Raw genomic sequence first — 27,197 nt, forward strand, 5'->3', positions numbered from 1 at the left:
GATAATTAACCATTTTTTTATAACTTTTGAAAAAATCAATAAAAATGAATGAATTAACCATTTTTAACTTTGTTTTATTAAGAAATGATGAATTTAAACTGGAACTCAAAAATAATAAATTAAAACCAAAACTCACAAGTCAATAAATTAAAACTAAAAACTCAAAAATGATAAATTAAAATTAAGAACTCACGAGTCACCAAGGACACTAAGTCAAAGAAAGAAAACTCCTCACGACTCTAAAGGGAGCGAAAGAAAACTCCTAAAAGCACAAACTAATCCCATTATATTTAATAAGGGACCACAAACTATTCCCATGATATTTAATAAAGGCCCACAACTTTTAAGCTGTACGTAAGGAAAAAAAACAGATTAATAAGCTAACACAACCCATGTGAAGCACAATGCTCCACCATACTCTGTGATGTTTGTAATATTTATTATATAAACATTTAACACATTTTTTTTTCAAATAAATGATAAATATGTTAATACTCAACTGAGAGAAGAAGATCTAGTTTCTCTTCCAACAATCCTCCATTGAAAATTGTTTTTAACCTTATTTATATAATATATAATATACTTATATTTTTAAATTAAAAATTAATTTTTGCATTTTGAAAATTTTCTTTCCTTCTTATATATAATAAATAAGAATATACATAAAAATAATGATTACTTTATTAATACAATTAAAAATAGTGATTACTTTAGTAATATAATTTATTAACAATAATACAATAAATGTCAGCGCAAATGCTATCACATGTCATTAAACATGACCCCAGTAACATTCTAATTAAGAAAACTGTTACAAAACTCGAGGATAAGAGCATAAATTTATGCTCTTTCTTTGAACTCGGAACCATTACTTCGCTGACCCGACTCTGCATCCAGACATCGATAAAATCCAAACTGACAGGTATTCGCAGCGGACGGGTAGAAGACATAAAATTGTGGTGCTAAAAGATTTTCCTCGTGTCCTCATCTCTGCCAAGATTTTCATATTGGTACGAGATAATCAGACGATAGATAGGACAGAAAGCCTACTTGGGCAATTTGACATCTGGTTAAAGTAGACAAGGAAGCACACAGATTGGTGAACAACAACCTATAGATCTCTGCAACGAGAAATGGATTCAAAGCGTCTTGGCATAGTTGCAAAGCCGGTAACATGGGTAGTTCACATGTTGGGTTTGGCAGGCATTCTTCTGGTGCTGGTGTGGTGCATTTACTTCAGAGGCGGGCTCGCATGGGAGGCAACAAACAAGAGTCACATCTTCAATGTGAGTCTATGATTACAATTGTTCTTCTTTTTCAGTCTTAGTTTTGGTGCGATTTTTGGTCCTGTTGATTTGCTTGATTTAGGAGGGTAAAAGGGCGGATGGGGATTTATAGAACCTTGGAGTATGAGGACAGTTAACTGTTTGTACAACATTTCAGGGGTTGGTTTTTTTTGCTAGCTCAGTCTGATCAGTTGTTTATTTAATGAATAAATGGAAAGGGTGTAGTCAGACCTTGGCAATCGAATTATCTGGGCTTTTATAATTTGGGAAATATAGATTTGCTTATGTTGCGACCATGGAAATTGATTGTTATCGGCAGTGACTTTGCTAAAGATTGCATTGGAAGTGACAATGGAGACTACACAGCTTATTAATTTGTTCAGTGTGTTGTATAGGTTGTGTGCCTCCTGATTTGGAAATGTTGTCCTGGTATTTGTGGCCAGCATGTGCGGTGCCTGTACATGACCGTGGACTGTATTGCCTGTCTTCGACCTTGGATGTATGCCAACACGATTTCTTTACTAGTAGTTTGCTATTTTTACACGAACTTTTTTGTTGGCCCTCTAAGCTCAGGGCTGAAACCATGAAGACAACCTTATCAGGCAACCGAGGTCTCGCAGTGGCTGGTGAGGTCTACACCAGCCATTTGTGAATTTCAATCACTACAGTGCAGCTTTGTCATATATCCATCCTCCTCTGTAGTCTTATTAATTCTCGCAGTGGCTTGGGAGGTCTACACCAGCCATTTGTAATTTCAATCATTACAGTGTAGCTTCGTCATATACCCATCCCCCTTCTGATTAAGGGAGAGGGGCACCTTTTTTATATTTTTATTTAAACTTCGTCTTCAGGTTTTGTTATCTAATTACCTTTGAAATCTGCTCTTGTTACATGGGTCATAGACCACATGCAACCCTTATTTGCAAGCTTATCGCCCCATATGAAAGGTGTTACCACCAGGCTAAGGGCATTGGCCCTTTTTGAAAATACACATCGGTCCTGATTACCCTGATTCATCTTCTGAAAGAACACATATAAACGTCTAAGTGCCTGCACAGGAGGCCACTTAGAAGGAAAACAGAGCATACTTATACAAATCCACACAAAGCATACTTATACGCATCCAGGCCATCAAGCCTCTTTTGAATAACCAATTGGGTGGTTTTAGAAGATATGCCCAATAGGCCTATTTCAAAGATTCCACTTTGAAATAAGGCAGTAAGCTCATTGAGCTTCTTTGAAAGATTTTATGAAGTGTTTTTAAAGATATATCCAACTGAATGAAAACAGTTCAGTGGACAACTTTGAAAAGTTTTTTTCCCAGTTTAGTTGATAGATTATTTGGCCATCTTGAAAAATATTCTTTTAAGTCCACCTAATAAATCATTGGATCATTTCCATTTTTTTTTTTCAAATTCGTCTGATAGACTATTGGCCTCCTTCTGAGATGCTATTTTGAAAGATGAAAACAAGGCACGTTGGACTACCTCAAAATATCTCAATGGCAAAGCCATCGCGAACTTTTGAAAGATGGCTATCGCCCACTTTTGAAAGATCTGCCTAAGATTTTTCAAAAATTCACTTTGAAAGATAAAAACAAGGTCATCGAGCTTCTTCAAAAAATGACCATCAAACACTTTTAAAAGATCTAACAGAAAGATTACCTGACCATTTCTCCAAAAAAGGGGCCATTGGCTACTTTCAAAAATAGGCAGATTTTTCAAAAATTCACTTTGAAAGATAAAAGCAAGGTCATTGAGCTTCTTCAAAAAATGACCATCAAACACTTTTAAAAGATCTAACAGAAAGATTACCTGACCATTTCCCCAAAAAAGGGGCCATTGGCTACTTTCAAAAATTCACCCATTAAACCATATCAAGCCTCTATTGAAGATGCCACTTTGAAAGATAAAGTCATTATACCATTTTGTAAGATGCCCATTAAGCCTTTTTCGAAAGATTTGCCCAATCCCAAAGATAGGGACATTGGACCTCATCCCAAAAAGAGCTTGATCGGGCTTCTTCACAAATAACATTTTGAAGTAAAACAAAAGGGCTTTGTGATCCATTCGAAGAAGCACCTAGAAATTAAGCATAAAGGGCAAACCAAAGGATCTACCTATAAACACAAAGGGCTCACTAATGTATTTCGAAGGAATCCTTTGAAATAAAAATAAGTAAAGGCTAGAACAACCATCATTTGAAGTTAACACTTCGAACTTCATAGAAGGGCACGAACTTAAGGCAAGGCTTCAAGGCTCTGAAAAGCATTCAATCTTAAGAAACTCAAAAACTCATTCAAAGGTCGCTACTCCATATTGTCGTTTGGCTTGTGGCCATGCTAATATGCGCAAATGATTCAAATTGGATTTTGCCCACACTATCTAGTTTTGAATGCAGGGTTGTGGGGGAGCACCCCCCACACGATCCTAGTCCCAATTCGTGCTTTGGGCGGGAGCGACTCGGGGGCGGGTCGGGAGCGCGCTCCCGGCAAAAAAAACACTCCCTGGTTTTTCGGGAGCGTTTAGTCTTTTTTGCAGTAATATTCCAAATGCAATTTTTTTTTCAAAGAAACAAATAAGTTTTGAGTGGGGCAGCCTAATGACCAAGCCTATGGCCCTAGTATTGATATGTAATTCATGGTAATGTTAAATTCTTAAAGTAAAAGTTCATCCTTTTACTTAAATTTTTAACATTACCATGAAATGACTCAAGATGTTTGAGAGTGGTTTCGACCTCATTGGATTTCATTTGGAGAAAGTAGAATTTTAGATTTCATTCAAAATCCAACAAACTTATCAGTTTTTTAGGATTTTAGGATTGGGTGGATTGCAATGTTTCCATTGGATTTTGTGATGTATAAGGGTATGGAACTTGTATTTAATCAAGAGCACCAATCCCTCTATGTACCTTGATGTTAGTGACATTGGTTGTCGAACTCCTGTATCATGACCCTCCTAAAAATGTGCGCATCACTCAAACAAAATCTTGACTTGACATGTTATGCTTTTTATATCTTATGTTAATGCTTAGAGGGTGATATTAATGACAAAGATCCCTATACAGATCCAGAGGTAATGACAAAGATACCTCTAGATATTAATGCTTAAAGGGTGATATTAATGGCAAAGATCCTAATTTTCCAACAAGAACAAAAAATTAGACATTCATTGTGGCGGCAAGAGGCCCAAGCATTAGCAATAGGTAATAGATTTACTTGTCTTTTCTAGTTTCTAGTAGTTTTTGTAACTGTTGACTCTTTCATATTTATTATGATATTTTTTGTAAACAATATATGACAATTTAAGTTTGAAGTTTGAAGTTGGCAATTATAACCCATTAGTAATGAATTATGAATATGATGCTTCGTGAAAGTTGAAAGTTATTTCATTTCATTTCATTTTATAACATTTCATTTCATGTTAGATATTATTTTATGTAATGATTACACTTAGCTTACAAGTACAACTTTGGTGATCAATGATGATAAATGTTATATATTGAATTTTGAAAGCTTGAAACTTTAAGATTGATGAATCATGAGACTCAATATGTTGTATGTTACTAACTTGTGGACGTGGTTGATGAAGATTATAAATTCTAGATGATTGTTGTTATATGGTTCAATCTATGTTTTTTTATATCTAATTCATCATTCTACATGCTTTTGTTGACATATATGCATCAAAATATAAAAAATATATATTATATAAAAGCGCTCCCGGAATCGCTCCCAAACCGAGAGCATCTGAAAATGTCGCTCCCGCTCCCTCTCCCCGTTTTCGCTCTTGCTCCCAAGTAACCTTGTTCAAATGTATCACATATTGCTAAAAGACAGCTAGTATCTCTCTCTCTATATATATAAAAGCATGCAATTTATAGTTGTAGTCATCATGCATATATAAAATTTCAATTTCAATGTAAAAACCCTGATTTGACTCAAATAATTTTTTAAGGAATTTTTTAATTCACCTAGTAAATAATCAAGCCATGTAGTGTTGAAAATAGCGAAGGAATGGATTCCTTGATTTGTGCCTTAATTCAAGGAATCAAATTTGTGATCTTCTTAATCATGCACGAGTTCCAGTGATGAGGACGAGTTCAAGAAGTAGTTTGACTAGTGCAAGTTTGTGGAAGACTAAGTTAATTGTCTTCTAGTGTGAGTTAAATTGGGAACTGAGTGAACAAGTGGAGTTAGCCTCCTAAATTTTAGGAGGATCCAATTAACTAAGTGTGTTGACTTTTGTTAACTAGAAAAGCTCCAGTTCAACTCCTAATTTAGAAAACTCACTAAACATAGCCTAATTGAAAAGCTTATAAGGAGATCGAAGGCACACAATTGATCAATCAATTCTTGAGCACGAGTTTGTGAGCAAGAGAGCTTGTGAGAGGAACAAGCAAGAGGATTTATCTTGTGTGAATTGTTGGAGGAGAATTTCCCTTGGGAAGCAGATAAATATTCTTGCTGAGTGGTTTCAAACCTAGTTCACGGTTGAGAGATCAGATTGCATTCTCTATCAAAGCAAGGTTATTTGTAAGAGATCTGTAGCCTATTTTTCTTCAATAAAATTCTCAAGCAAGCAAGGGTTTTCCCTGTTGGGTTCCCTAGAAAAATTGTGTTGTTTTTGTGAAATTATTTCTGTTCTATTCCGTTGCTATTTGGTAGAGAAATTCTGTTTCTGTGTGAAAAGAAAAATTATTTTTAGATTGTTCATAATAGCAGATCAGAATTTCATGGAAATTCTACATGGTATCAGAGTTGTGAACAAAGATCAATCAGCACATAGTCTTCAAAGATGACAACTCACACAGGATTGGGATTGCGAGAGCAGGATAGATTGGATGGCTCTTCAAATTTTGGTGTTTGGAAGGTCCGCATATTGTTTTTGTTGGATGAGTTTGGGTTGAAAGAATTTGCTGAGAAAGGTGTTGCAGAACCTTCAGATCCAGATGAGTTGAGGCTCTTCCAAAGGCAGATGGCCAAGGCCAAGAGAATGATCTTGGATGGACTTTGGGATCATATAGTTCCTCATGTTGCAGGTAAAGATACAACTAAGGACATGTGGGATGCCTTAGTCAAGCTCTACCAGAACTCTTCAGAGAACCGGAAGATGGTCCTCCAAGAAAAGCTGAGGACAATCAAGATGCACAAGGGTGAGAGTGTCACTGCCTATCTCACCAAAGTTCAAGAAGTCCGTGATGAGCTAGCAGTTGTTGGAGAGAAGCCTATAGACACAGAGCTAGTGCGTATGGCTCTGAATGAGTTTACCAAAGATTGGCATACTTTTGTCCAAAGCATTACTGGACGAGATAAGTTGTCGGATTGGGAACGCCTATGGAGTGACTTCATCCAAGAGGAGCTAAGGCTCAAGCTAGTTGAGACTTCTAGCAACAGTGGCAAGGGTTCCAAGGTTGAGAAGGAGGAGGAGAATCTTGCTCTTGCAGGCAAAGGCAAGAAAGTCAAGGTGAAGAGTGAAAACAATCAAAAGGGTGACAAGAAGAAGAAAGATTTGAGTAAGATCAAATGCTTCCATTGCCGTACTTTTGGACACTATGCTTCCAAGTGTCCTAACCGAAAGAGGAAGGGGTCAAATAAGGAGCATGTAGCTGCATCAATTGAGGTAGATGAGTTTGCCTCTCAGTTTGAGAAGCACTTCTCATTGATAGCTTGCATGGCAAGCTCAGTAGGAGCAGTACGTGTATTATTGATTCAAGAGCCTCTTTCCATATGACTGGAAATTTAGCGACCTGGATGAGAAGGACAACAGTTGAATATCGAGCTTGGAGATAATAGTAAGTATGCTACCAAAGGGGTTGGTACTATTAACCAATGTTCCACCAAGGTTCCGGGACGAGGGGGCGAGGGAGCGAGGGGGCGCGGGAGCGGCCTATGCAAAAGCTCCCTACCATTTTTTAGGAAACGTGGGGGAGCGTCAGGGTCTTAAAAATTTATAAATATAAAATATAATTTATTTTAGGGTCTTAAAAATTTATAAATATAAAATATAATTTATTTTAGGGTCTTAAAAATTTATAAATATAAAATATAATTTATTAATTGAGTCCACTATGACAATTTAAATTGGTTTGAATTGAAAAGCTGCAAAGCATGATCATTGATATGAATATCATTTGACATTATCCAAATTTATAATATCATATAAAATAATAAATTTAAAATTCTAATTTATAATCATACATCAATGATCATACATTATGATTAAATCATTAAAGTTTAAAGTTTAAACCATATTGATGTTCCACTTCCTAGTATCCTACTATGAACATCGAATATTGAACAGCGAATATTTAATATTAACATAAAAATTTAAAATTATAAAAGTAAAGTTTGATACATCATACATCAAGAGTCCAAATTTTATAGAATTATAAAAGATTAAACTTTTAAAGTCAAGTCTGATACATCAAGAGTCAAAATTTTATAGAGTGAGAATCTGAATAACTGATAACACAAATGATAAGAACTGAGAACATCAACATATCAAAAGATAAACAAGCATAATGCAAAATATGCCTCAAGGTAATGCTCAAGCCTCAAGGTAATGCCCCGCTAGTCTCTGCATCTAGCTGCTGCATGAATAAATCAGGATCAACCATATCACCATCTGAATCTGAATCACTAGCATTCTCAAACATGCTAAGTGGCACACCAACCAACCCCATCTGTCTCTCATCAAGTCTCTCCTCCATATCTACCTGTGCATCATCCTCTGGATCAACATCCCATCGTGTTGCTGGTCCCTTCAAATACTCAGGTGTCTTCCTATGCTCAAGACGTAGGGCACTATGCACAACAACTAACTTCTCCGCTCTTCTAGAGGTAAGCCTGTTCCTCTTGATAGAGTGGATGAAGCTATATGTGGACCAATTCCTCTCTGCTGCAGAGGAACTAGCAATCTGAGACAACAAACGCATGGCTAGATCTTTGAGCTCTGGAGCATCATCCCCATGCATCCTCCACCAACCAATTGGGTCATCTTGGGCTAGATCTATGCGATCTGCTCGAGCACCACGTGTGTTGAAGGGCCCACTAAGAGATGCAAACTGAACAAACTGTCTTCGAAATTTTGACCCCTGCTCCTCACTGTACATCTTTGCAATTGCATCTAGGAAGCCTTTCTTTACCTCTGGATCATCAATAGGAGGCACCCTCCCAGGTCTCTCAACATACCATTTTGGGTTTAATGCATATGCTGCCATGTGCAAAGGTGTGTTCATGCGATCCCACCTACGCTGAATGATGGGTCGAATCTGGGAAGTATAGAACTCTAATGAGGGCTCCCTCTGCTGAATGGCTACCTTCACACGACCCAACATGCTATCAAAGGTCTCATAAATTTCTCCAAGACTAGGAGCATCTGAATCTGTGTAACGAATGACCTCCACAATAGGGCTTAAGAATGACACCAAATAAGAACAATCTGCCCACCAATCATTGTCCAACCCCTGAAGCCCGACCTTCTTCCCGGTTTCTGTCTTTGATTCTGACCACCTTCCCCACTCTGAACTCACAACCAAGGATTGTAGAGGTGCTTGTACCTCTATCATCCTCTCCAATAAGAGAAAATAGCTAGCATATCTAGTATCAGTGGGCTTGAGGAATTCCTTCCTCGTGTGAGCCCTGTACATAGCCAAGGAGGTGTGGTGGTTGCAGATAAACATCTGCACATCTCTTGCCGCTGACACCAAGTCTGATATCCACTGAATCTTGCCAATGTCCTTCAGTGCATTATTGAGTGCATGCACACAACAAGGAGTCCAAAAAATGTGTTGATACTTGTTTTGAATCAATAACCCAACTGATCTACAAACTGCTGCTGCATCTGTCACAACCTGCACCACACTATCAGGCCCAACATCCTCTATAGCTTCTCGAAGAATCTCAAATTGGAAAGATGCATCCTTGCGCTTTCCAGAACAGTCAACAGCTTTAAGAAAGAATGGACCTTCTGAAGATGTCACTATGATGTTGATTAGTGGGCGTTTTCGGATGTCAGTCCATCCATCCATAACAATAGAGCAACCAAACCTCAACCATGTTTGTCTCATTCTCTCTTTCTGTACATTAATTTTGGACACTTGTCTATCCAAAATTGTTGTTCGTAGTTTATGTTCTCCAGGTGGTACATATGAAGGCCCTATTTTTGCAATTGCTTGGACCATTTCCTTGTAATAAGGAGAACGAACAACATGGAAGGGAATCCCATTAGCAAAAAGAAATTTGCCAATTGCATCATCTGTGTCATCTCGATCTAGAATGTTGTACATCCCAGACACTGTACCAGTACCACCCATTGCAGAAGAACAAGATGCACCAGTGGAAACCTTTGTCTTTTTTGATGAAGCACTGGATGGATCAATATGTCTACCAGAGAACAATCCTTTTCCAGTGGATGCCCTTTCTAGCCTCCAAAGTTGCTCTCTCAGAGCTGAATCCAGGTTCTTTGAGGGACACATATTCACTCCTTTACCTGTAATAGCCAAAATGTGTTGCTTCACCCTGGTATAGCTACCAACAAAGTGATGTCCACAAATATTGCAGACCCAATCACGTGAGCCACCACCAACTTTTGGATTCTTTTTCGGCAGTTTAGTTGCATAGATTAGAAGTGGTTTTAGAGGATTAAATGTCCCCTTTGCAAATTTTTCCAGCTCTCTTGGCGGGGCCTCCAGAATCTATACCATGCCTATTCTGGTATCTTGCCCCCTTGTGACCACTTTCAACTTCTTCTTCTGCATCATGTGGCTCACTACAGTGGTAGCTACTGTCACTGTTAGTGTTTCCAGAAGAAGTTTGACTTTGACTCATAGTTGTAACTTGTAACTTCGTAAGTTGCAAGTTGAATGACAAGTCAAAATGTATGTTGCAGCCTGTAGGTTGCAACCTGAAATGAAAAAAAAATAAAAAAAAATTAGAAACACTACAGCCACAACACATGCCACACACATTGCAGTTTTGAAGTTTTGAAGTTTGAACACTGATCTTTTTGTAATTCACAAGAAAACTTCACAGAAATTATGGATTACTACTGCACCTGAAACTTCACAGAAATTATGGAGGTAATCAATGGTTCGTTAAACAGATTTTGGAGTATCCACTCCAGAATTCATTTAAAATAGGGTATCCACTCCAGAATTCTGTATAAACAAAAAACCAAGATCAGAAGATCAAGATTCTTAAAACAATTAAATTATTAATGCCAAAACCACAACTATGCTGTTAATTTTAAACATCTGTCTAGGTGAAGGTGTACAGGTAACAGCCCTGATGTGGTCTTTTTAATATGGTTACTGTTGGGCTGGCAATAGTAATCACTAATCATTCAAGATGACAAGGTGGCTTGGCTACCAGTGTGGCTACTGCTCCCTTGAATGCAATCATCTCTTCGTTTAGATCTGCTTTAATGTGTGTTAAATAAAAATTAATTTTTCATTGGTACAGTTAATACAATGACTGTGTTTTCTTTACTCCCTGCAATTAATAAATTATATAAATTGCATCCTCAACAAAATATTGTCATCCATAATACACAGCCTGAAGTGGTCATCAATTCTAAGTTCTAACCATGCTAGTAAAAGTAATTATGCTCCACCACCATCTATTAACCTGACAATTCAGTTAGCAATAGTTCAACAAAATAAAACTTCAGCAGTGGTATGATACAGCCAGGAGACTGAAGAATTTATATAGATCTGCACAGATTCTGTTTTGCAATAGATTTCTTTGTAAATTGAAAAAGAAAGGGACTTGTATAGGACCATAGGTAGACTAAGAATTTATTCAAAAAGAGATTGAAGGATACTGTACGCTTATATTGAATGATAACTAGTTAATATAATTGCAGGGAGTAAAGAAAAGTTAAAACACAGTCATTGTTACTGTCATACTGGTTCATATTAATATATTATGACATGTTATCTTATCCATAAAGCTATCTGTCGATGACTTTTAAGTTTTTGACATAATAAGAGACAACTTGAGCAGAATGGCTTAAAAGTAGCTCAATTTCGTTATACAGTTGGTGATACTGAACATGGGGCTTTTGGCCTACCCGGCAATTCAGAAAACGTATCTCTGACATCACCTGGACCTGTAGAAAAGTCTGCTTTGGAACATGTAGGGAAGAGTGACATGCTTGGGAATTGTTTTGAGGAAATGCAAGAGATTAAACTAGACCCAACTGACGAGGATGACCCCAAAATGTTAGAGGGCAGACTACTGTGTCTGAGTGAAACAGGAGGGTTGTCAGTTGAACTCAAGGACGAGGATAATACAAACAGAACCTAAAGCTGCCATAATATATTTAATATTGAAGTCGAAGACCTAGTAATAGAAATGTAGAAATATGAGAAAGAAAGAAATATGGTTTAAACTGTAAATATCACGTGACACTGACACGTCCATCCAAAAAATAGTAATACGTTTTTAATTATTAATACAGAGGAGAAGACAGAGATTTAGAAGGGGCAGTATATCAGATATGCAGCTATGCTAGCTATTATCTGAGGGCGTCTTCGACCAGGCTGAAGATAGCACTAAAAAATTACGCCGAGAATCGTTATAAGTTACTAACCCGTTAACACGCAGTCCGCTCGTCAGGGAGGTGCTGCTCGAGCCTCGCACGATGGGAGCTGCAGCGCTGCTGCTTCAACTTGTAGACAGTAGGAGTCAGGACGCTCAACCAGAGAGAAAGACTCAGAAATCGGACGACGGAAATCCAAATGGCAAACAGAGACTGTGAAACAGTGAGTGGATCGAGATTCGAACTTGCAAAGGCTGTGTGTCGTTCATGGTCCAAGATGCCTTTTTTATAAGATGAAACCGCCATTTCTCCCGCCATTTTCCAAAACCCTAAAGCTAATTACGCTGTTAACGCTTAATTAAAGATTAAATACATGGCTTAATTAATAAAAATGCTTTTTAATTCATTAACGCCCCCCCACGCCCCCTCTCGTCCCCCCTCGCCCCCCCACACTCCCTCTCGTCCCCCCACGCTCCCTCACGTCCCCCCACGCCCCCTTTTTTGGAAACGCCCCCTCAGGGAAGGGAAACGTTTCCCTGGCACGTCCCCCTGAGTTTCCTCCATTTTGGGAGCGTGGGGAAACATCCCCTACTCGTCCCCAAGTCCCCGGAGCGTGGGGGAGCGAGGAAACTAGACCCCTAGGGGGGGGGGGGGGGCGAGTCCCCATGGAACACTGCTATTAACTTTAAGAGGGAGTCAAGTAATACTCTTCATCTCAAAGATGTTCTTTATGTTCCAGGGCTGAAGAAGAACTTGGTTTCAGTAGCTATCCTCGAGGATAAAGGATATGATGTTACCTGCGGTCGGGGTAAGGCTTACCTCCAACACTTGGCTTCTGGATGTAAGAAGCAGATAGGTGTGAGGGTGAAAAACCTTTACAAGTTTCATGTAGAGACTGGTGCAACCTTGAGCAGCAAGACAAGATGTGCAGATGTGGGTGAACTTTGACACGGGCGCATGGGACACTTGCATCGTGGGGTGCTGAAAATTCTTCAATATATTGCCACAAGATTACCAATAGGAGGCCTTGAGAAGGGTGGAGTGTGCAAGGGGTGCATGCTTGGAAAGTATGCCAAATCTTCCTTCCATGGTGCGGGCCCTTTTCGTCTCCATCACTGATGAGACACAAGTATTATGTTACTTTCATTGATGATTTTTCTCAGAAAAATTGGATTTACATTATGAAAAAGAAATATGAGGTCTTAGACAAGTTCATGGAGTTTAAGGCCTTGGTAGAGAAGCAAATTGGGAAGAGAATCAAAGCAGTGAGAAGTGACAATGGTGGAGAATACATCTCCAATGCCTTCAAGGAGTTTTGTGCAAAGGAAGGTATTAGGAGAGAGTTGATAGTACCTCATAACCCTCAATAAAATGGGGTGGTTGAGAGGAAGAACAAGAGTATTGTTGGAGCAACTAGGGCTATGTTGCATGATCAAGATCTGCCTAGGTTCTTGTGGGCAGAGGTTGTTGAGAAATCTATAGGGCAATAGTTAAGATGATTTTTCTAGTCTTGATAACTGCTTGTGATGTCTTTTTACTTTTTCTTTCGTATTAGCTTCTTCTCTTATTATTATGTTTGTTCTTATCATCAAACATCTACCAAAACAAGAAGAACAATAGTACAAAAGAACACAGGATATAGGCTGCAAGCTAGGGCCAAAACCTCTCCACTTGAGAGGAAAACCCATAAATCTCTTCTCTTCTTATAGATTCTTCAATTGATGAATTCCAAGACCTCTAGACCAAGACCAATACCCTTCCAAGACTGAGTGTGACCTTCTTGATGATGTGCTTCCTTTGTCTAAGTCAAACTTAGTCAAATCTCTCCCAGCAACACAGCTTCGATCCCCCAACTTCAGATTTTTGGCCTGTATTGCAGGTTTGAAATTTCCGGCCCCTGCATTTGCAACTGCTTCCACACGTGTGAGTGAAAATTAGCCTTCCAAGGCCTCCCAGCAGCTTCGCTTGACTTGCTTCCTTGTCTAGGGCTAGAGAGTGACCTAGTAGGCTCCTCTTCCAACAACTTCGATCTTCTTCTAGCAACTTGAGAATTTCGACCTTGAAGCAACAAACCCTAGCTCTTCTTCTTTGCACGTGTGAGAGAGAATTAGCCCAAAAACTTCTTCCTTCGTCCTTCTCCTTCTTCGCTAGCCTTCTTGCTCTTCTCTTCGCTTAGATGATGAGAAGTGAATGTGTGTCCAAGGGAGGTCGAGTTCCTTCCTTTATATAGGCTTCTAAGGTGGACGAGGCTCCTCAAAATACGCTGACTTCTTAGCTGGCAGGCTGACTTGGTCTTGGAGGGTATTCTGACACTTTTAAATGCAAATATAATTCTTTTTACAACTTAAAATGTGCCCGATAGGGTATTCAACATATGACAATGACTCTTTTGACTTCTTGAACCAGGACAAACCCTAGAAGCACTCAATGGGTGCTTGACCTCTAAAATAAAAGACCTTGAGCATGAAACCCATGCTTCAAAATAACAATAATAATTTTCCTTTCATTTTATAATATACAATAATCAAAAGTACATTTCATATTTATGAAGACCGAACCTAGTTACACATTTTTCAACGCTCCCTCTTAACTAGGGAGGTATTCTTAAATAGTACATGGGCATTCTCAATCTGAAGAGATCTCATAAGAAGAGTTGGTAACCCATCTGTTTAGCATCATATCAACCAACTTGCAACATAGCAAGGCCTTGGTTAACAACTCTATCTCTCCACAAGATTAGAGCACAATGCTGGCGCGACCAGTGATTTATAGACACCTTCATTATTGTCTCTCAAGGTACATACCCCACCCGGGTGTTCACAGGGTATGACCTTCTAGGAATATTCTTATCTTGGATTCCCAGTCCTCGAAGATTATCGGTCCTCTACGACTATTATCTTGGATGCCCTAACTCATCCTAAAAGAGTATTGGATGCCAGATGCTTACCCAATCCTCCATTCTTTCTTCCCAAGTGAAGACAAGAATGATGTGTCTATCTCTCCCTCTCAACTAGGGAGGATATATCAACTAATCCAAGCTTGTCTCTCAAATACACAAGCTTCTTATTAGGAAGAGATTTTGTCAAGATGTCAGCTACCTGTTCATCAGTGGAGATATACTGTAGCTGCAACACACCATCTTGCACCAGCTTTCGAATGTAGTGATACTTGTTGTTTATATGCTTTGTCTTTCCATGAAACACTGGGTCTTCAGACAACCTTATACAACTGGTGTTGTCACAATGTATCATTGTAGGGTCCATTGGTCCTTCAAACAAGTTGGACAACAACTTCCTCAACCAGACAACTTCTTTGCTTACTTCACAGGCTGCAATATATTCAGCCTTAGCACTACTCAAAGCAATCGATTCTTGCTTTCTGCTCATCCATGAGATCATGGAGGATCCCAAACTGAAACATTTTCTGGTTGTTCGTCTTCCACCCTGCTCGCTACCTCCCTAGTCAGAATCTGTATATCCAATCAAGTGGACATCATTCCTCTTATCATACTTCAGGTAGTAGTGGATTGTTCCTTGCAGATATCTCAGTATATGCTTGGCTGTTATCCAATGATCATGCTTCGGCTCAACTTGGAACTGACTGAGAACATTCACTGCAAAACATATGTCTGGTCGAGTATTCACCAAGTACATTAGTGAGCCAATTAATTGTCTATACCTGGTCAGATCCACAGGGCTTGATTCAAAACTTCTTAGCCTCTTCAAGTTTGTGATCATGGGAGTTGTCATAGGTTTGCAATCCATCATGTCAAACCTCTTTAGCATCTCGATCACATACTTTCCTTGACCTAGATAAATCTCATCAGGTCCCTGCCAAACTTCCAGTCCCAAATAGTAGTGCATCAACCCTAGATCCTTCATGTCAAATTTCGCTGCCAGATTCTTCTTGCACTCCTGGATTCGACCTTCTATGCCTGTCAAGAGAAGATCATCCACATATAGAAGGATGATAACATGCTCATTCTTCACAACCTTGATATAGAAATTCGAATCAGTAGAACTCTTTGTGAAGTCCAATCTTTGTAGGTATGCATCCATCCTAGCATACCATGCCCTTGGTGCTTGCTTAAGGCCATATAATGCCTTCTTCAACTTGCAAACATAAGCCTCTCTATGTTTGACTTCAAATCCCAAGGGTTTTTCTCTATAGAATTATTCATTAATGGTGTCATTCAGAAATGCAGTCTTGACATCCATTTGTGGATGTTCCATCCCATCGATGTTGCCGAAGAGACCAACGAATGTATAGTTGTATACCTTGTTGTAGTTGCAAATGTTTGGTCATAGTCGATGCCTTCTTGTTGAGAGAAGCCCCTAGCCACAAATCTTGCCTTATATTTATCAACAATGTTCCACCAAGACTCCGGGACGGGGAGACGTGGGTGCGGGGAGACGCATAGGGGGACATGTGGGAGTACCCTCAAATTTAGGAAAATTTAGGGGGGACGTCAGGATATATAATTTTTTTTTTCCTTTTTAATATATATATATATATATATATATAATAAAAGCATAAATACAATTATACATACATAATTGAATTAAATAATGAAGTACATTGATCATACTCATCATCCTTACTAATACATACATGATTTATCCATAAACCACGAGATTCAATAATGAAATACTCTGATCCATATTCATTATTCATTATTCACCATTCTAGATTCTACATTGATTTAAAAATTAAATTCATCATTCACATTCTAGATTCTAAATTGATTTAAAATTAAAATTCGTCATTCATCATTCTAGAATCTAATTAGTACTAAGCAAAATAGACTATAATAGATACTGAAATCTGAAGACTGGAATAGTAAATTGATATAACTAAAACTCAAAAACAGTGGAGTGATGAGTCTAAAAGTCACTCTGAAGTAAACAGAGGGCTTGGTGCTCTTGATTAAATACTAATTCCATACCCTTGTACATGACAAAGTGCAATGTAAACATTGCAATCCATCGAATCCTAAATTCTTGAAAAATTGGTAAGTTTGCTGCTATGTTGCAGGAAACGTTGCTCGGGGGTCCGTTTCCGGCCGAAAACGAAACGGAAACGAGGAAACTCGTACTGTACGGCTTGGAGACTCATTTTCAGCCGTACTGGCACGTTTCACGCTGGGGAAATGTGGCCAGTACGGCCATACGACGGAGTTTCCACTTAACGCTTAAGTTTTTTTTTTTTGGTTCGCTTTTAATTTTTTATTGGGCGACTAAAGTATCTTTTGGATGCTTTTAGATGCCTCTCTCAAGTTATAAAAAAGACTCCGCATCATTCTCTCATCACACAATTGGGCAAGTCGTTTCTCTTGGAGACGAGCAATTTTATTGTCTTTATAGTACTTGCAGCCTCATAGTCTTTATTGTACTTGCAACCTCATATATATATATATATATATATATATATATATATGTAATAAAGGCTGATTTTGAGATTTGGATATATAATAAAGGATGATTTTGGATATTCTGATATTGCTATTTTTATTATGTGATCATTCATGAGTAAATGTGATGTAAATTTAATCATAATGTTTAAACTTAAATGTAATAAATTATAATGTATCATGTATGCTTTATGATTGCACATAACATTTCTTAAATGTCCTAAAGTCTAATATATATATATATATATATATTGCGTTTCCCAGTTTCCAAAATTTGGGGGGGTCATGTTTTGTACCCATGCTCGTTTCGGAAACTCGTACTCATTTCTCTGTTTCGTGCAACTTAGGTTTTGCTAGATTTTGAGTGAGATCTAAAATTCTACTTTCTCCATATGAAATCCAATGAGGTCAGAACCACTCTCAAACATCTTGAGTCATTTCATGGTAATGTTAAAATTTTAAGTAAAAGGATGAAAATAAAAGATAAAGGAGAATGTCACTTTTACTTTAAGAATTTAATATTATCATGAATTGCATAGCATCAGTAGGGAAATATGGTCAAATACTAGGTTTTCCCTGTCATAAATCATTGTTTATAAGCAAATTTAAGGGGGGATGCATAGCCCATTTTGAGGGGGGACGCCTAGGCGTCCCCCTTTTGGGGAGTCGCGCCCCCCACATTAGGGACACGTCCCCCCGCGTCTCCCTGCGTCTCCCCAAAAGAGGGACGTGGGGAAACATTTCCCTAGACGACCCCCTGTCTTGGGTGCATGGGGTGCGAGGGGTGCACACACCCGAACCTGGGGGACGCATCCCCGTGGAACATTGTTTATCAATACTTCCATCCGCTGCATGTTTAATCTTGTAGAGCCATTTGGAAATTACCACAGATTTGTCTTCAAGCCTAGGCATGATCACCCAAACTCCATTTTTCATTATCGATTGATACTCTTCATTCATGGCATCCTTCCATTCTTGATGTGTGACAACTTCTTCAAAGGTGGATGGCTCTGCTTCTATCAATTTTGTCATATAGGCTGCATATCTAGAATATCTTTTGGGCTTCTTACTTTCCCTAAATGTGCCTTTGACTGCTCCATGACCTTCTGCATCTAGTAGAGTAGACTTCAACTAGTTAGGTCTCTTTCTAGTTTCGGGGATGACCATCAATTGCATTGGTTCACTGGGACCTTCATCTTCATGATTTGATTCTTCTTCCAACCTTGTACCTTCCTCTTCAAATAGAGGAAGTTCTTCATCATCAGAGTCCATTGAGAGTTCCTTTGATTTCTTGAATGCAATACTTTCATCAAATATCACATCTCGACTAAATTCTATTCGGTGTCCTTTTATGTAGATCCTATATGCCTTTGAAGTATTGTTGTAGCCAACAATACTTGAGCTTTTATCCCATACTACAACCTTTACATCTATGAAAGCAATTCTATCACCCTTATCTTCTAGACATGAAATGGAAAGTAAATACTTGTGCAAACCTGGAACAAACAGGATATTGTTGAGATGAAGAGGATTTTCCTTTTGACAATGTTTTTAGTTGCTTGTGTTGACCAGTCATATGTCTCGATGCTCCACTATTGATTACCCAAATATTCTCATCTTGAAATGTGCCAGTGAGTGCTGAGAATAATCCTTCATCCTTTGTAGATGTCTTTGTTACTTCCTTTTTAAGAGAAAATAAGAGATCCCATACTTCTTTGATGCCCTTCTTGAGATGACTTGCCACCATTGTACACTTCTTTAGGAACTTCTTCATTATGCCCATAGCCAACCTTAGCTCTGATACCATGTTGAGAAATCTATAGGGCAATAGTTAGGATGATTTCTCTATTCTTTATAATTGCTTTTGATGTCTTTTTACTTTTTCTTTCTTATTAGCTTCTTCTCTTATTATTATGTTTGTTCTTATCATCAAACAACTACCAAAACAAGAAGAACAATAGTACACAAGAACACAGGATATAGGCTGCAAGCTAGCGTGAAGACCTCTCCACTTGAGAGGAAAACACGTAAATCTCCTCTTCTTATAGATTCTTCAATTGACGAATTCCAAGACCTCTAGACCAAGATCAATACCCTTCCAAGACCAAATCCAACCTTCTTGATGATGTGGTTCCTTTGTCTTAGTCAAACCTAGTCAAATATCTTCCATTAGCACAACTTTGATCCCCCAGCTTCAGATTTTCAGCCTCTATTGCAGGTTTGAAATTTTCGGCCCCTGCAACTGCTACTGCATGCACACGTGTGAGCAAAAATTAGCCTTCCAAGGCCTCCCAACATCTTTGCTTGACTTGCTTCCTTGTCTAGGGCTAGAGAGTGACCTAGTAGGCTCCTCTTCCAATAACTTTGATCTTCTTCTAGCAACTTGAGAATTTCGACCTTGAAGCAGCAAACCCTAGCTATTCCTCTTCGCACGTGTGAGAGAGAATTAGCCCAAAAACTTATTCCTTCGTCCTTCTCCTTCTTCACTAGACTTCTTGCTCTTCTCCTTCACTTAGATGATGAGAAGTGAATGTGTGTCCAAGGGAGGTTGAGATCCTTCCTTTATATAGGATTCTAAGGTGAACAAGGCTCCTCAAAATAGTTCGACTTCTTAGCTGGCAGGCTGACTTGGTCTTGGAGGGTATTCTAACACTTTTAAATGCATAAATAATTCTTTTTACAAGTTACAATGTGCCCGATGGGTTCTTCAACATATGACAATGACTCTTTTGACTTCTTGAACTAGGACAAACCCTAGAAGCACTCAATGGGTGCTTGACCTCTAAAATAAAAGACCTTGAGCATGAAGCCCATGCTTCAAAATAGCAATAATAATTTTCCTTTCATTTTACAATATACAAGAATCAAAAGTACATTTCATATTTATGAAGATTGAACCTAGTTACACACTTTTCAACAGAAGCATGCAACAACACGGTATTTCTGCAGAACAGGAGTCCACACAGGGTGCTTGGACGAGTCACACCAGAGGAGGCTTTCATAGGCAAGAAGCTTGATGTTTCACACTTTTGAATCTTTAGCACAAAGGTCTACTATCATGTGTCTAAAGATAACAGGAAGAAGTTGGATGCCACAACAGAGAAGGATATCTTTGTGGGGTATAGTGAAACATCTCAGGCATACAGGGTGTATCTTCCAAGACTCAAGAAGACAGTTCTCAGGCGAGATGTGAGATTTCAGGCGGTTCAGTCTCTAAGAGTTTCCTTAGAGTGTGAGTAGATTGCAGTACCTAAGGAGGAGCTACTCGCTCCCAAATAGAAGGCACAACCAACACCTCGAATCAACCACAACCATAGTCCAGTGGCAAGAGGGTAGCACAACAAGATTTGCAGCAGGATGAGGACAAGCCAGGCTGAGAGCATATAGATCAGCCAAATCCACCCACGACAGGGAGGAAGAAGGCGAAGTGGGTTGAGGTTGATCTAGGTGGCTCAAGAGCAGGTCAAGGCTCCTAGCACCATGTTTAGGTAGAGTAAACAACCACAAAGGTACACAGGTTATATGGAACTGATGATAGAGTTGGTGGACACTGAGCCTTCTTCTTATGAGGAGACAACTACTCAGCAACTTTGGCAGGATGCCATGGTGGAGGAGTATTCCTCTATCATGAAGAATGATGTCTAGGAGTTTGTTCCACGACCTGAGGAGAAATCAGTAGTTGGATCCAAATGGGTGTACAAGTTGAAGCATGGAGCAAATGGGAGCGTGGAGAAATTCAAGGCCAGGTTTGTGGCCAAGGTCTTTTCACATATTGAGGGCATAGACTATGAGGAGACTTTTGCCCCAGTAGCACGATATTCATCCATCAGAACTGGCACTTGCAACACAGATGGGGTGGAAGATCCACTAGATGGATGTGAAGACAACCTTTCTCAATGGGGTTGTTGAGGAGGAGATCTATATGGAGCAGTTGAAGGTGTTTGAGCAGTGCAGTAGAGACACACATGTGTGCAGGCTGAAGGGAGCTCTTTATGGGCTTAAGCAAGCTCCGAGAGCATGGTACACTCGAATTGACAACTACCTTCGAGGATTGGGCTTCACTGAGAGTGAGGCAGATCCCATATTGTACTACATCATGGTTGGAGGACTTCCGCTCATTCTAGTTCTCTATGTCGATGACCTTATACTGATTGGAGATGAGAGCCTGATCCAGGATTGCAAGGAGGACCTTGCAAGGGAGTTTGAGATGAAGGATATGGGGCTTATGCACTATTTCCTTGGCTTGGAGGTTTGGTAGGGTGATGGTGAGATCTTTGTGGGACAGGGAAAGTACACAACAAAGATTCTTCGGAGATTTCATATGCAGGATTCCAGGCCTATGGCCACACCTCTAGTCACAAATTGGAGGAAGGTGGATGCTGACAAAGGAGAGCGAGTGGATCCTACAATATACAGGCAACTCATTGGGTTGTTGATGTATTTGGTCAACACATGACTTGATATTTGTTTTGCAGTCAACCAATTGAGTCAGTTCATGGTTGAACCGACCAGAGTGCATTGGGTTGCTGCAAAGCATGTGTTGAGATACCTCAGAGGCACAACAGACTATGGATTGTGGTACAAATAGGTTGATGGAGTGAGGCTTGAGGGCTTCACAGATGCAGATTGGGCAAGGAGCTCCACAGATAGGAAGAGTACTTCAAGTGGCATCTTCAACATTGGGTCAATTGTAGTTTCTTTGTACAACATGAAGCAAAGATCAATTTCACTCAGTTCAACAAAGGCCGAGTACATGGTTGCTAGTCAAGCAACTTGCGAGGCTATTCAAATGTGGAAGTTACTTGTTGGATGTTTCAGACAAAGGATAGAGCCTACCATGATACATTGTGATAATCAGAGTTGCATTAAACTATTTGAGAATCCAGTGTTTCATGATTGCTCAAAGCATATTGAGATCTATTATCACCATCTTAGAGATTGCATGTAGAAGGGGATAGTCAAGCTACCGTACATCCCAATAGGGGAGCAGACAGTGGACATCTTAACCAAGGCATTGGCAAGAAGTAGTTTTGTTCATCACAGAGATAAGTTGGGAGTTGTATAGAATCCCTTCCTCGCTAAGAGGGAGTGTTGAAAATAGTGAAGGAATGGATTCCTTGATTTGTGCCTTAATTCAAGGAATCGAATTTGTGATCTTCTTAATCATGCACGAGTTCCAGTGATGAGGACGAGTTCAAGAAGCAGTTTGACTAGTGCGAATTTGTGGAAGACTAAATTAATTGTCTTCTAGTGTGAGTTAAATTGGGAACTGAGTGAACAAGTGGAGTTAGCCTCCTTAATTTTAGGAGGATCCAATTAACTAAGTGTATTGACTTTTGTTAACTAGAAAAGCTCTAGTTCAACTCCTAATTTAGAAAACTTAGTAAAACATAGCCTAATCGAAAAACTTATAAGGAGATTGAAGGCACACAATTGATCAATCAATTCTTGAGCACGAGTTTGTGAGCAAGAGAGCTTGTGAGAGGAACAAGCAAGAGGATTTATTTTGTGCGAATTGTTGGAGAAGAATTTCCCTTGGGAAGTATTCTTGCAGAGTTGTCTAGTTCAAGGCTGAGAGATTAGATTGCATTCTCTGTTGAAGCAGGGTTATTTGTAAGAGATCTGTAGCCTATTTTCCTTCAATAAAATTCTCAAGCAAGCAAGGGTTGGGTTCTCTAGAAAATTTGTATTGTTTTTGTGTGAATCTTGTAAAATTATTATTGTTCTATTCCATTGCTATTTGGTAGAGAAATTCTGTCTGTGTGAAAAGAAAAATTATTTTCAGATTGTTCATAACAGCAGATCAGAATTTCGTGGAAATTCTACATGTAGCAATTACATATGCAACATTATTTAATTTCTTAAATCCATACATAAGAAAAACAATGCAACACAAGCTTATCAGCCTAATTATATATAGAAATTCATAATAGAAATGGAACAATCGTCTTTGTACAAGTTGGTCTAAGTGAATTGCTATGGACAAGTATTTTTCCACTCATTTTTAGGTAATTCTCTATCGATTCCACCCCCAAGTTGGGCTATGAGGTCACCAGGCTGAAGGAAACTAGTTCAATACACTAAGGTCTTTCACCCAATCCAATTGCTCTCAGGCTCAACCAAGGTGTCACTGCAAAACTCCCTAAGCAACCTTCAAACCAGCCTAGCCGTAACACTCACTTCCATTGCCCCACAGAACACTAGGAATGTACCTATTATTTGCTAAGTAGTCCCTTGAGCATACTAGAAGGCCTTTCTTTTCTCTACTCAATAGTCTCTTTGGAAACCCTTCACCAGTGTTCCATGGGGACATGCCCCCCATGTTTCCCATGCTTCAGGGATGGGGGGTACTTGGGGAAACGTATCCCCACGTCCCCCTTTGGGGGAAACTTAGGAAACACTTCCCCACTGTCAGGGATGTGTGTCTCAAGAAGGGTGACATCTGGGCGCCCCCTCCGCCCCCCCCATATTTTTTCTCCAACAACCCATGAAGATAGGAAAAAGATAGGGAATAGAGATTTGAGCAGTCTATGAACTTGGTAATTAGTTGTAATATCACCAATAATTGTTTGAAGATGTTTGAGAGTGGCTCCAACCTCGCCGGACTTCATATGAAGAAAATAGAATTTTATATCTCATTTGAATTTTGTAGACTTAATGGATTTAACGAATGACGGGATTATAACATTTCCATTGGATTACACAATGATGAATTTGCATGTGATGAAATGTTATTATTGGGATTTTATCATTATTATTTTTTATTTTTATAATTTTAGAGATGGGGACCCCTTAGGTCCCTCCACCCTCCAATTTTCCCTAAAATTTGGAGTGCTCCGACACGTCCTCTTTGTTCGTCTCCCCAACCTTTTGCTCCCTTCTCCCAGAAACTTGGTGGAACATAGCCCTTCACCCTCTTTATTATTCCTAGTTTGTGCAAGATTCTAACCCATTGTTTTCCCTCAAGATCATCCTGTCAGATTTATCTCAAAGCTCTTGAGCCCTCAGTGAGCAATAATCTATATGAAAATGGGGATGATTTACTATTAACCCAACATTTGTGCTATTCTATGACATTTCATCTCTCTTCTTAGGCTCACAACTATATCTTCTTCAACTCTCCTTGGTCACTTACAACTTCCAATTACACACCTCTAGCTTGAGAATGGTCATGAGTGTAGCATGGGAATGACTAGAATGGAATGACAGAAGGTATAAACATGATAGAATCAATGAGCCAATGGAACTGTCAATTCAAATTGCATGAAGAAAGTTGCATACAGCCTTACAGGAAAAGAGATGGTTCAAATATAAATGGGGTTTGAATTCCTATGGAGATGGAGTCTCTTACTCTCCTCATGACTTGTACTCAACCTCCATGTTCTCTTAATTAAAAAAAGTGGACTTCCCCAACCACCACTTGCATTCAATAATTAATGGTTGGGACTCTTATTAAGATATATGGTGAAAAAATGAAGGTTAGGAGACAGACAACTTAGAATTATCAGTCAACCCTTTGGACCCCACTTTTCTTATCCCCTCAAGTGGACTCATAACTGCTCTTGTGCTCTTCCGCAGCCAGCTTTGATCCTTTGTATCATTTTCAAAATAATATATTTACATTTCATGAGAATACAAATCATATTAATCAATAACACATACCCAGACATTCACTAGTTGGGCTTTGGCCTTCGGCTCCACACTAGGAATTCATAGAAGATATTTACATCTTTTACATATTGAGTCATTTCGTCCTGTCATTACAATACTTATTTACACTTGGCAGATAATTCAACCTAATACAATTCAAGAATTGAAACTAAGAACATTCCAAGCTACTGACAACTCACTCAAATTGGTCCCAGTAACCTGGAGGACTCTCCAATTACCCTCCATGAAAGGATTCAACAAAGCTGTTCATGGAGGGGTTAATGGTAAAAACTGATTCATCAACTTTTGCATGCCCTAAAGAGAGGGAAAGCCCTACCCATATTATGTAGGATTTGGTCCTAATGTTATTTATGTTCTCTGTCTTTTTGTTGCATTTTGAAGTCTGTTGTAGGATTTTGTTCTCTTTGTTTTTTTTTCTGCTGGATGATGTTGTAGGATTTTGTTTTGGTTTTTTTTTCACCTGAAATGATGTGAAATATTTGTGTGTTTTTGAATTTCTATTGAGAAATACTTTGCTAAAAATGAATATTTGAAAGAGGAATTTGATAACTTGTGAAATATTAAAAATAATTATATAACAACAATCAATAGACACTTAACAATGTAGCATTTATTACCATAAACTGAAATATATACAAATTGGAAATACCATATATATATATAGACACACACTAATTGAGAATACCTTGAATCGGATGATATATATCCCAACCTTATATGTAGTTAATGCATCACTGCTGGGTGCTCACTGCTTATTACTTGCCATTATGTAATAGGACCTGTATTTTTCCACAAGCCTGCAAAATACTAACCTGAATGTGGGGGCCTTTGATACAATAATTTTAGCTACTTTCGCAATGAGTAAATTGCTAGACGGAAATTAAAATTTAGATATCATCCGAGCTTTCATGTTTAGCGGTTCTTGATTAGGATTGTATGCCTTAATGCGCCTGGACTCGTTGCTCTAAGCATTTTTTCATTGTATACGCCCTCATCTAGGGATTGAAGATTGCAAAGGCCTGGACAATTTAATAAGATAGTCATCTAGGCTTGCATCAAGTAGAAGAATCATTGATTACGGTATGGGAGAACCTTGGAAAATGATAGTTGAAACGGTAGGCTTTCTGCATACTAGCACTCAAATGAATGTTACAATGGATTGATTTCTAACACTTCTGGAAATTTGGTGAAATTTCTGTTTTTTCTTGGCAGCTTCATCCTGTTCTCATGTTCATTGGCTTCATTTTCATAGCGAGTGAAGGTAAGAAGAATTTCCATGTGAAAGTTTTGCAGTCAAATATAGATCTTGTTCCTGACTTCGCTTGTTATGTTTTGCATCCACACTATTTTTTGCCGTTTTTCCATCAAAAAATGGATTCCTGACTTGCAGTTTCTGGGTTTCGAAATATGTCTTTGTTTTGAGAACAGCAATTCTCGCTTACAAAGTCCTTCCTGGAGACAGAGAATATAAAAAATCAGTACACCTTTCTCTACAATTGGTTGCGTTGGCTTTAGGAATCCTTGGAATATACACGGCTTTTAAATACCATAATGAGAGCGGAATTGTGAATCTATATAGCTGGCATTCATGGCTAGGTCTTGCAACCATCTGCTTATTTGCTATACAGGTACGTGGATTTCTTGTAATTTCATCTACAATTCCTCCGTCTTTCAAATTACAGGTCGCATCCTATTATGAACTCCAAGCATAGTCCCGGTCTGGTCAAATGCTTATATTTTTAAATTTCTTTGCAGTGGTTGATTGGATTCTCCCTTTTCTTCTATCCTGGTGGAGCGGATAACATAAGGGCTGCCATTCTCCCATGGCATGTCTTCTTCGGGGTTTTGATATACCTGTTCGCGATAGCAACAGCAGAGCTGGGGTTTCTGGAGAAGCTTACATTCCTTGAGAGTTCAGGGTTATACAAATATGGTCCTGAAGCGATGTTAGTGAATTTTACTGCAATGATAGTACTTATATTTGGGGGGGTTGTAATTTTATCTGCCATTTTACCGAGTGAACTTGAACCTGAAGGGTACCATTCTATAGACCCATAGTTAGGGAGAATATCTGATTTATGCCCCTCTGAATGTTACAGATAGTGAAGGATTAGGTTTCATGTCAATATATTGTATTTTAGGAAAATATTGCTATATCTGCAATCCACCAGGAAAGATATATAACTGTCTTAGGCTTTCCCCAACCGTTATTAACTATGTGGTTTTCATCTTCTCTACTCTTGGTTTTCAAAGTTTTTTATATATTCTTTACATTGTCCATCTGTA

The 27,197-nt window shown here is 38.8% G+C and overlaps 1 protein-coding gene across 1 annotated transcript; it reads left to right on the forward strand.

The window, feature by feature from the left end:
* The first annotated feature begins 868 nt into the window (after positions 1-868).
* Positions 869-27,197, forward strand: ACYB-2 (Cytochrome b561/ferric reductase transmembrane protein family). Its single transcript, XM_089384974.1, has 4 exons — positions 869-1,286; positions 26,124-26,172; positions 26,340-26,539; positions 26,667-27,197. Exons 1-4 carry the CDS (start codon positions 1,134-1,136, stop codon positions 26,967-26,969), a joined length of 705 nt encoding a protein of 234 aa, XP_089241100.1. The 5' UTR covers positions 869-1,133; the 3' UTR covers positions 26,970-27,197.

The sequence above is a fragment of the Pinus tabuliformis genome, chromosome Q (assembly GCF_031772625.1).
Source record: "Pinus tabuliformis cultivar Carrire ecotype Pingquan chromosome Q, CPIR1, whole genome shotgun sequence".
Lineage (NCBI taxonomy): Eukaryota > Viridiplantae > Streptophyta > Pinopsida > Pinales > Pinaceae > Pinus > Pinus tabuliformis.